This window comes from Typopeltis vanoorti, chromosome 2 (assembly GCF_054136105.1).
Source record: "Typopeltis vanoorti isolate ZY-2024b chromosome 2, IOZ_Tvanoo_1.0, whole genome shotgun sequence".
In the NCBI taxonomy this organism is placed as follows: Eukaryota; Metazoa; Arthropoda; class Arachnida; order Uropygi; family Thelyphonidae; genus Typopeltis; species Typopeltis vanoorti.
This window is the reverse complement of record NC_143550.1, coordinates 155,444,922-155,457,236: the sequence shown is the minus strand read 5'-3', so window position 1 is coordinate 155,457,236 and position 12,315 is coordinate 155,444,922. Positions and strand designations below refer to the sequence as shown.

The following is a 12,315-nucleotide window of genomic DNA, read 5'->3' as shown; positions in this document are numbered from 1 at the left end:
CATTTTAACTAGTCTAGATAAGGTAATTCAAGGACTAGATAATGTTAAACAACAGATGTCTATTGTCCCTCAACCTAAGACAGAGACAAAACAGAGAGATCCTCCCAAATGTTATAATTGCAACAAAGTTGGACATTATGCCAGGAATTGTTTCTATAACAAGGGAAACTACTCTAATAGCAGATGGGACTCGAAGTTTGGATACAAACCCCACAGAAGAAATAATGGAATTCAGAAACACCAAGCACCTAATGAAAGAATGATGAGAGTTAGAGGAGAAATCCTAGGTTCTAAGTGTAATATTTTATTAGATACAGGATGTAATGCTTCAACTATTAGAAAGGACTATCTCCAAAGTATAAGACATAAATTAAGGAATAATATTGCCAAACTTAGACAACCTGTAAGAATTACTTCTCTTTCAGATTCAAACTTTGTAGCATATGAAAAGGTTTGAGCAAGAATCTACCTAAAAGAATTTAAACTAAGTGTCTGGCAAGACTTACTTATCATCCCCTCAACCAATAGCATAAGCTCCCACATCATATTGGGAACAAATTTCTTAGAAAGATATCAGTTCTCCTGTGATCTTTTTAAGAAAGAAATATGCCTAATGGGCAGGAAAATAAATGTCAGAACAAATGGCAATTATATGCATAATAGAACAATGAGACAGAAGGAAAGGTATTATATACCTGAGAGAAGATTTGCCCCAAATAAAATAGAACTGTTTGTAACTGAACCAACTGTGGAGGATAGTAGTACACAGTCTGTTATGCCTTATCTACCAGAATCAAAATGTAACACTGATGAACATTCTCAACAACAGATAGCCAAACCTGAACCTGAAGTTGTCAATAAGGAACAAACAACAGTTGAAGTAAATTGTGCCAGGGTGACTAGTCTATATGACAGAAAACAAGATTTGTATCTTAAAAGGACATTTCTACATAATAATTATAAAATACATTTAGTTACTAGATTATGGAACAAGAGGAATCCAAGAGAAAAAGTAAAAGAAAGTAAGTGCACAAACTGGAATAGCAGGTGTGCAAACTATGTAAAATCTCATGGAGAAAATATAAGATCTGATTCCTCCACCAATGGAACTTATGTGAAAAATTTTTCTAAAAAAAAAAATTTTTCAAAGGAAGAGTAAGCCTTTGTTGGATTCTGATTATGTAGAGATTAGAGTAATTATTATTTGCTTCAGAATCCAACATGATCTTCCATCACAAAGGCTAGACTTGTAAATATTATTTAATGTAAACAACTTATTTTACAATTTAATATTCATATAACTACTTTAATTTTGTCTATTATCTAATTATTTAATCAAAGATATATGTATTAATAATGATAAGAATGTATTAAATATTATCAAGCTATTTAACTTATTTCTATGTTAATATAGAATTTATATTTGATAATTTAACTGCGCATTAATTGAAATGTAAATATTCTCTATTTATTCCTGTTTGTAGAAGTTTAACGTTATGTAATAGCTCAATTTTATTATGTTTTGTTTTGTTGTCATGGAGATGCATGTAAGTAAGCGAGTGCGAGTTTTGGAACACCACGTGAAGAGAAGGCTGATTGAAAAGAGTTTTAGATCATGAGAACAATTTAGGCGGGAACAACGGATTAAAAAGCGATGAACGCTGAAATTATTATTAAGAGATGAGAATAATAAGGAAACAGAGAGAGAGAGGATTAGCATTAGGTTGGAATCGGAGCATTCGAGAATCACAGTGTGATAATAGCGAGTCGGCAAGTCACTCAAGCAGCTAATAAAGTCTACTAGTCAAGAGGCGGTTAGCTAATAAGTTGTAGAATAACAATTATAGCTACAGAAGACAGCTGAGTGACTACTAAATAGACTAGCAATACTTGAATTGAGATTTAATTTCAAGGCCGACCTTTCGAGGACACCCAGAACCTTGAAGCAAAGCACGAAGTTACTAAAGAATAGTAGAGCTGTAAAATTGAAGTATACTGATAGCTGTGTTTAGAATTGTAGTGTCTAAGAATTAATTGAATGCCGGAAGAGTGAACAACTGTGCATATAAAACCTAAAGTTAACGAATTATTGTGTTGCCCTACTTCATGAGGTACTTTATGCAACAACGTTTGTTTATGTGTATTGTGACCGATGATTAATTCATTTATTGCTTAGAAGAATTATTTTAATTAGTGCCGTTTACTGTTTAAAGTGTTAACAGTTATGAAAAGTATATATGTATAAGTAGATGAAGATAGAAGATTATCGGTAAGATTATTCCAACCATTAATATTTCTATACAGAGAAGTGTGTGAGTTTCATCCTAGAATTTCCTTATATTAACAGTAACTATTGCGGAGAATTAGCTAAAGTGTATATTTAAAAGTGTTTGTTTGTGAAGAGGTATCACTGCAATTTTTGTTGTATTTGGAACTTAAGGAACTGTGAGAAGACTGTATTATAGAGACAACAGATTTACCATTGTATGAGTTGAATGATTGAATTTACCTGAGGAGTCAAAATGTTTGTGATATCCTAATTACTGATTTTTTAAACTTAAGTGTAAAATTTGGGATTTTAAAATTAAATGTTTGTTTTTGTTTATCTAAAGTTGTATTTTGCCTGAATCTCTTTTACTGCACCATTCATAAAATATTCGAACCAAAGCGTGTAAATTAAGTAAGTCAAATATACTCGGCCAGTATATATTTTAAGGAGAAATAGTTGAAGGTTGATTTTTCTTCAATTCTTGAACTAATTCAGATATAGAGTGGCGCAGTCTTTAAATATAAATTTTCTCTATATTTGAATTAGAAATCAACTCGCAACTTATCAATTAGTTAAGAACATCGTAATTATAATCATGTCGGATCCAAAGTATAGATTAAGAACAAATAGGATCCAGCACTACTGAGCTATAGAGGCTCTGCCAGTTCTTTTGAACATTCTTATAGCACACATGCCAACATGTCATCCATTTCCACTGCTGTGTTCACACTGATATTTTTCAATATTTTGAGCACCTCCAGTTAATCTACCTCATTTTTCAAATCAGTCTGTCACATCGGCAGCTACAAAATCTTCACCTGGATCATTTATATCAACCCTTTCTTCTGCTACCTTCAATTTCCTACCACTAGTATTGAAGACAAAAATGAAAAACTCTTAGCGTGGAAGAACCACTTTGAAAAACCTTTTTAAATAACGAAACCTGTGGTGCGTTCATAATTAGAAGAAACACACGTATAAACCACAGTGAAAATTATTTAATTGTAAATATTTCATCCTAAGTATCTTAGGACATCATCAGTACAGTATTTAAACAAAAGTAGGAATTACATACAGTTAGGGCGCATGATTACAATAGAATCTCATGAAAACGTGCATAACGTGCTAAAGTAGTACAAAAAAAAAACCCTTAATTATTTAACACAATTTTGTATGATAATTTCCCATACTTTAGGAATAGTAAGAACGTCGTTGTGGTTTAGGTTTGGTCTGTGTAGTAGGGCTTCAGAACTTTCTTTGTATAAATGTTCATGTTTAAATAAAGATCTATGTAAAAGTTTAGCCTTTTCCCAATGGATCCTATGGTTTGGACCTTTTACATAGATCTTTATTTAAACATGAACGTTTATACAAAGAAAGTTCTGAAGCCCTACTACACAGACCAAACCTAAACTGTAACGACGTTCTTACTATTCCTAAAGTATGGGAAATTATCATACAAAATTGTGTTAAATAATTAAGGTTTTTTTTTTTTTTTTTTTTTTGTACTACTTCCCACATTATGCATGTTTTCATGAGATTCTGTTGTAATCATGCGCCCTAACTGTATGTAATTCCTAATTTTGTTTAAATACTGTACTGGTGATGTCCTAAGATACTTAGGATGAAATATTTACAATTAAATAATTTTCACTGTGGTTTATACGTGTGTTTCTTCTAACTTTTTCTAACTTTGAAAAACTGTTGAATAATTCTTCATTGAACCTACAGATTCTCTGCCAGAAATATTTACAAAAAAAAAAAATTTCCATTATGTGTAACAATTTTACAATGTGAGAATTTGAAATTGCACTAAAAACCAAAAAGAATGAGAAAGTACATGGATTGGATGGTATAACAGTAGAGGCTATTAAAATGGAGGAAAAGCACTTTAGAAACAGTTAAATGTCTCTAATAGAACTCTAGCTGCATTCAGCATTCCTTCACAATGGAGAGAAAGCCTGATAATGCTAAATTCCCCCCCCCCCACCCCCTTAAAAAAAGCTATCTAAACAACCCAGAATCGCACTATTTCCTACCATGCTGAAAACCTATAACAGGATGCTTCTAAATCAAATTGACTCATATGTAACACCTCAAAAATCAAGCAGGTTTTTTGGAAATCAGAAGCACTGTTGAATTGATCCACTAACTTAGAAGTTTGCTAGGAGCTGTAGATAAAAATCTTCTTCTAATCTTTAACTTCATAGATTTCTCAAAGGCTTTTGATTCAATCGATAGACAAGGATGGTTATGTTCAAAATTCTCAGTTCAGAGGCAAAAAATGATATCAAAATGATATTGTTTCTTATACTGTGTTCTAAGGACCTGAATAAGGATAGTCACTAGGGGCAATATCCGGCGAATATGAAGGATGTGGTAGAAGTTCCCATCCTGCCTAATTTTTTCTTGATTCTTACAGAATGTGGTTTTGCATTATCTTGCTGTAAAATTACCCCTTTCCGGTTGACAAGCGCAGGATGTTTGATTAACAATGCTTGATGTAGTCGCTCTAATTGTTCACAGTAGATGGCTGCTGTGATAGTCGTACCTTGTTCCGTGAGTTCGTAATGAATAATTTCATGAATATCCCACCAAACGCACAACAGAACCTTTTGTGGATGAAGTCCATCTTTAGGTGTTGGAATTGGAGTTTGATTTGGAGGAAGCCACTGTTTTTTGCATTTATTATTCTTATACAACACCCATTTTTCGTCACCAGTTACGACTCATTCCAAAAAGGGATCATTGGTTGTCTGGTCAATCATGAATTGCAAATCGCCTGTCTCTGTGCTTTATTGTTTTCTGACAGTTCATGCAGTACTCATACACCCTGTTTACGAACCTTGACACTCTTATGTAAGTGCTCTTGGACAGTTGACCATGATGAATTAAGTTTCTCTGCTGATTCTCGCATGGTTTGTTTTGGATCTGATTCAATGAAAGTCTTAAGAGCACTGTCATCTAGAGTAAGAGGTCTTCCAGATCGAGGATGATCAGAGAGATCAAAATTTTTTTCTGCAAATCTCCTAAACCATCGTTGACATTTGTTAACCTTCAATACGTCTCCATAAGTTGAGCAAATGACTTTGGTAGCCTCGGTAGCATTCTTTCCTTGGTGAAACAAAAACAGCATACAGTGATGTAAATGGTGCTCTTCAACTTTAAAGTCCGTCATATTAAAAAAAATGATCTAAAATTAAAAAAAAAAAAAAAAGATTTTTTAAATAGGAAAGTAATGCTAATATTTAAATAAATCAAATTTAATAATTTGTGTTCTTTAATAAAAAAAAACAATCGGCTAAAAATTACCTTAAAAATAATTGATTACTTTCCGGTCCGCCTTATATATTGAAACCGGTAGCATGGCGGTGGCTGAAACAGATGAAATAATCAAGTTATGTGGTCACTTTGCAAGTCTTCTAAAAAGTATTTATCATCAAGGTGGAAATGTTGCATGGAGAGATATGACAGGAACTGTTGCTGGAATAGAGGTAAATAAATTGCTGGTACTTGAGATGGTGCAAATACAGCTATGATATTAAATTTGATATTAGCCAGCATACCATAGAAATGTGCAAAACAATTAGTATTGCTTCTGACTAGACTGTTTCTCATTTATGGTAAGGTAAGAAAGGGCAAAACAATTCTGTTGCATAAAGGAGACTCCAAGATATAGTTAGCAGATTATAGATCAGTCCATATCTTTAGATACAGACTGATAACTATAATCTGATAGTGGTGGTACAAGCATTGAAGAAATTGACCAAAGGCAAAATTCAGGAATAGATGAATATCATACTCAGTGGAGAACAGCGGTTTTGTAGAATGATAGTTGAGTTTGGTAAAGGGAATGGCTACACAATAATATTGTTGGGCTTTTCAAAGGCATTTGATCAAATACCACACAGAACTCTGTTACACAAATTGGAACAAATATGGATTAATGTTAAGTTGGCAATATAGATATGAGGGTTGCTGGTGGATAGATACAAGTATATAAGTATCCAGGAGAAGGCAGGTAACTAATGTTTTGCAGCAGGGCTCTTTGTAGCTATTTTATTTGTATATTAGTGATATAAGAAATGATTTAAAAAGAAATATTCAGATTGCTGTAAAATAGTAAATAGTAAATAATAGTAAAACAAGTAAAAAAAATAGTATAATAGTAAAACAAGATGTAGAAAGCTTGCAGGATAATATAAATTGTCAACTGTATGGACAATCGTATGATACCTAAAATGGTTATGCATTTTGGGATGAAAAAAAATAGTATAATAGTAAAACAAGATGTAGAAAGCTTGCAGGATAATATAAATTGTCAACTGTATGGACAATGGTATGATATCTAAAATGGTTATGCATTTTGTGATGAAAAGATTACAAGCTGCTTACTATGTTGACCAAACTAATAGAAATAAGGGATATTATAAATCCATCCTTATTTCATAACTGAATGTATTGAAATGTATAGACCAGAGAGCTTGGAAGATAACTGGATTTAAACAGTACTGATGTGAACACAGATTGATAAGAAAATAACTATTTATTAACTTAAAAGCTAATATTTTGCTGGTATTATATATCCAGCATCTTCAGAGCACACAAAGCTTGTTACAAATGCGAGACCACCACAATTTGGTGTAACAGTGGAGCTAGTATAAGTAATTGCAGCATGCAACACAAGACTAAAGTCCTAATATGGCGCCATCTAAGTTAAATAAAAAATATATATATAGTAGTCCAAATAATAGTCCTTAAAAGTTTTGTAAAATAGTAGTCCAAAGTTTGAAAAAAATAAAATAAATATTAATTTGGTCTTAGGATGACTGTCTCCCAAATCTTTGGTAGATTTATACAGCAATACTTGTTAAGGTTTGGAGTATGTTTTAAGGCTTCTGTTGATTCCAGGAACAACTGCTCTGACTTGTAGAAGCTTCTGTGCAGTACTTTTGTTTTTTTCCAATTGATCCTGTGTGCTGGGGTATCCAAAGCATGGTCTGCCAGACCCAACTTGACATAACAAAAGTGCCGATATATATTTTTTGTGTTCACTGAGGCAGATGTCCACAGTTCTTCCTGTCTGTCCATAGTAGGCTCGATGACAAGAAAAGGGCACTTTATAGACTCCTGGATGTGATAAAGGAGTGAATCTGGCTTTAGGTGAACGGATGAGAGTTGCCAATTTCACATAAGGTTTTAATACAGTGCGCAGTTGGTGTTTGTTAAGCACCCTAGATATCTTTTCAGTTGTGCCTTTAATGTATGGAATGGTATTAGTTTTGTTGTAGTCTTCTGTGGTAGATAGTGGGGGGGGGGATTTCTGGGTAGCATTTAGTATTTAATGGGATTATAGCCATTGGTTAGGAAGGTGTGGCACAGGTGAGAAAGTTCAGCAGTGAGAGCAGTGTCATTGGAACAGATTGCTCTAGCTCTATGGGTTAGTGTTTTTAAACCATATTGTTGAGAAAGATGATGGTGTGATTGTTTGTGTAAGTATCTTCCTGTATTTGTGGGTTTTCTATAAACCGAAAATGATAAGGAACCATCTGGAACATGTGTGATCAGTGTGTCCAGGAAGGGCAGGTAGTCATTGGCTTCTAGTTCCATTGTAAAGTGGATTTTAGGGTGCTGGCTATTTAGATGCATTAAAAATGTATTCAGTGTGTCTGGGCCATGTGGCCAAATAGCAAACACATCATCAACATAGCGTAGCCAGAGACTAGGTCTGAGAGTGGCTGTGTTGATAGCTAGCTTTTCCAGATGTTCTATGTAGAAGTTGGCTAAGGGGGGAGAAAGGGGGGTTTCATAGCTGTCCAATTTAATTGTTTGTATATTTTCGTTTTCCATGTAAAATAACCTGCCTGTACTGTGAATTTAAATAACTGAAATATATCAGGGGGAAATTGTGAATTTAGTAAGTTAAATGTTTCAGTCAATGGTACATTAGTGAATAATGAGGTGATATCAAAACTCACCATTAGGTCTGAACTATTTAAGGTGCTGTTTTCTAAAATACTTTTTAGGTGGGTAGAATTTTTATTAACAAAAGAGGGAGAATTGTTTGTGCAAATGGCTAGTAGTTTAGCTAGTTTATATGTAGGACTGTTTATACTATCTACAATAAGGCGTAAAGGTGTACCTTGTTTGTGAATTTTTGGAGCTCCATATATTCTGGGTGTTTTAACGTGAAAGGGTTTGATTTTGTTGACTCCTTTCACTCCTTTATCACATCCAGGAGTCTATGAAGTGCCCTATTCTTGTCATCGAGCCTACTATGGACAGACAGGAAGAACTGTGGACATCTGCCTCAGTGAACACAAGAAATATATCCGGCTCTTTCGTTATGGCAAGTCGGGTCTGGCAGACCCTGCTTTGGATACCCCAGCACACAGGATCAATTGGAAAAAAACAAAAGTACTGCACAAAAGCTTCTACAAGTCAGAGCGGTTGTTCCTGGAATCAACAGAAGCCTTAAAACATACTCCAAACCTTAACAAGTATGGCTGTATAAATCTACCAAAGATTTGGGAGACAGTCATCCTAAGACGAAATTAATAGTTATTTTTATTTTAATTTTTTCAAACATTGGACTACTATTTTTCAATACTTTTAAGGACTACTATATATATATATTTTTTTTCTTCAAAACTTTGAACTACTGTTTTTTTTTTTTTTTTTTTAACTTAGATGGTGCCATATTAGGACTGTAGTCTTGTGTTTTTTATGTTGCAATTACTTATACTAGCCCACTGTTACACCAAATTGTGGTTGTCTCGCATTTGTAACAAACTTTGTTTGTATGCTCTGAAGATGCTGGATATAATACCAGCAAAATATTAACTTTTAATTTAATAAATAGTTATTTTCTTATTAATTTGTGTTCACATCAATACCGTTTAAATCCAATTCAACATGTGTGATGAACACATAAGCCTATCCACGCGTTTGGAAGATAACTCTCGTCAATGGATTGTGCTTCTTTAAAGACAACAAGCTCTGCCCAAAGGCCCACATATATTTGCCTTTTATTAGTGCTTTTCTAGTTTCACTGGCCTGACAACTATTTCACGCTGTTAGTTGTCATCAGAGACCAGGTAGAAACAAAAAAGAATAAAACTCCGTTTAAACCATAGCAATCCTATGTCAGAAACTTGCACTTTTCCTAAGTGAACTCTTGTTCTTGAAGAAACAAGGCTTAGATAGTAGATTAAGGTTTTGGACATAATATATGGAGGCTTTTAGTTCTGTGTGTATTATTTCAGTCTGGAAGAGTGTTTGGATCAGGAGTTCTGGGATAGAAATCCCAACATTCATCCCATTTGACCATATTGTAGTTAGTTGCCAAAAGACACAAGATCGAGAATGGCAAGGTGTTGTCATTCTTGATCTTGTGTAGGAAATATAGATGGTGTTGTTCTGAGTTATCATGAAGTGAGCTGATATTTAACACTATTTATCAGAGAACTGAGTAAAAATGGTTCAGAGTATTTTTAATATCAAGCATTCTGGAAGATACATGAATAATTTGTGTTAGATTATTTGCTAATAGCAAACATGTTGGTATTTTTTCCCTGCTTGATCAATGGAATTAGAGAACAGAAGCTAGTTTGAATTCTGGTCATTGAAGTTCCCTAGAAAGATGATTTTTCTATTAATTATTCTCCATGTGCTGCTTTTTCCCTCAGTAATTCTGTAAATTCTTTTTCCCTTGTCTTTTAACTTCATAGTTAAAATTATCCATAATGATTATCTTCCTTGTATTATCTATAAGATTTGTCTCTGCAGTACACTTTGGATAATCCTGGTCTGTAGCAGCATCCAGTTCTGTACTCTGTTGTTAACCTCTATCTGACGCCGAACAGCCCATTGTCTGTATTGCTCATGTTTTCATCACTATAAGAATTTCTATTCTGGTTGGATTTAGCTTCTTTGCCATCATATTCCACTTTCGCTCTCTTGAATATATTGAACCTATTACATTCTATTTCTGTAACAATGTCCTTCTCTGTCAGCCATATTTCACTGTGAATCATTTTTTTGTTTCACTGCATGTACAATGCTGAGAATATGTATTTGCATATGCATGATTCCAGTATATATTCCAGCATCAGCTTTTTTCTATTCTTGTGCAGTCCATCTGGAGTTGTTTAATGCATACAGAGCAGAGCATTCTGATTTCTTTTCTGTCTATATAACTCAGTTTGATAAACCTCTTGGTTGTGCTGCTGCTGTTTCCTGACCATATTGTATATAGTCAGATCCCACTTGAATGCACTAAATTTTGCCAGGGGTCATGAAAAAGATGATACGTGTCGACACTGGTATACATGAACAAATTGTGTCGCCATCTATTGGAAATTTACCAAACTTTTAAAACAACCCTTGTAAAATGTGATTTAAAGTAATATTTGTGCTAACCCACTTTTTATTTGACCATGCCATGTTTTTTAATGTCTGTTTTTTTTTTTTTTCCCTGCTTAAGGTAGTCCATCCTGTCTATCCAATATATTGGATACCAAATAGACAGGGTGATTCTGTAGACATGTGGAAAGGAAAGAGAATCCTTGCAGATCCATGATTCTCTAACTAAACTGAATAACAACTGAAACAAATTTGGCATAAAAATTGGTAATAAAAAGGACCATAACTATGAAAATAGGCAAGAACATAGAAAACTTCATCTGCATTCTCCTTGGGAAGCTATAGAACAAGTAAAATATTTCAGCTGTTTAGGAATTTTTAGTGAAGATGGAAAATTAAATATGGAAATAGACAACAGAATAAGCAAAGCTGGTATGGTGGGGAGTCAGTAAAACTTTTATGGGATAAGAGATAAACTTGCTAAATCACTAAAAGTATAAGTAATCAAAACGATATTAAAGCCAGTTTTAAGTTATGGATCTGAGAGTTGGGTTGGAAATAAAGCACTTCATCAAGGACTAGAGACCACAGATATTGAATTCTGAGAAAAATTAAGGTAGTTTTTTTAATATCTTAATATCAATTAACAATCTCATAATATCAATAATCTCAGGTAATATGGTCATTTAAACAGAATGGGAGAGGAAGAGATCATCAAAACAGGTGTTGATGCCAAGATGGCATGAAAGTCTCTGAATTAAACCAAGATGTAGGTGACTGATGCAGTTAAGGAATGCCTTAGAAGTCTGAAGCCATCTGGATTGAAGTGTGTGTGTGTGTGTGTGTATGTGTGCTGCTCTACAGTAAATTTATAGCCATGGTTGGTTTAATAACAGGCTCCCAAAATTCTTGAAAATTTCACAACTGACTCACGCAAACTGGCTCTAGCACACCACTGCATATCCCCATAATTTTGTGACCTAAGCTCTGCACAGTATAAAGCCTTGATCAGACTATATATTGATCTGTATTTGACTACATTGACCAATATTTGATTGATAAGTGAGTACTTTTAGTGTTTTTTGATGGTTCTAACCATTCTGTGTACCTAAAACACACCTTTCTTTTTTTTAAACTATTGTCATCTTCAATTCCCTGCTGATTGGAATGGACATGCAGAAAAGTCTGCGTGGTTGAAGAGTTAACTATCTTTGGTGATGTAATGATCACTACTTAACTATATTTTTTTCAAACCATTACTACATACTTTGGAAAATATCTATATTTAAAATACATGCATCTTTTTTGTGAAACTGCTCTGTATACCAAGGTATGCTGAAAAGAAAAATTCCACTTGCTATAACAGAATCCTATGGGAAAGTTTAGAGAAACTTGAGTGATTGCTTTGATATCTCTTTAGGTATGTGATCAGATTTGGCACAGAGGTTTGTTAAGTAGCTTTCTCATACTGAAGTTTCTGGAAGAACTATGTACACGAAGAATGAAATAAGTAACTTGTTTTTTTTATTTATTTATTGTTAACAATTCTGTGCAAGTGTATAGACTCTTGTAATCAGTAATGACAGAAGATGTTAGCAAAATGAAATTGGAAAAATATACTTTAGGCAGACTATCAGATACTGCAACTGATGAAAATAAATTAGAAATGATTCATCAAGACT

General features: G+C 33.7%; 1 protein-coding gene across 1 annotated transcript in view; it reads left to right on the top strand.

Annotated features, from left to right (window-relative positions):
• The first annotated feature begins 667 nt into the window (after positions 1-667).
• LOC150109552 (uncharacterized) overlaps positions 668-12,315 on the top strand; it is a 196,889-nt gene continuing 185,241 nt past the window's right edge. Inside the window, exon 1 of the mRNA XM_090402640.1 lies at positions 668-1,022. Within this exon, the coding sequence (XP_090258766.1) occupies positions 668-1,022 (355 nt within the window). The remainder of the gene's footprint in view (positions 1,023-12,315) is intronic.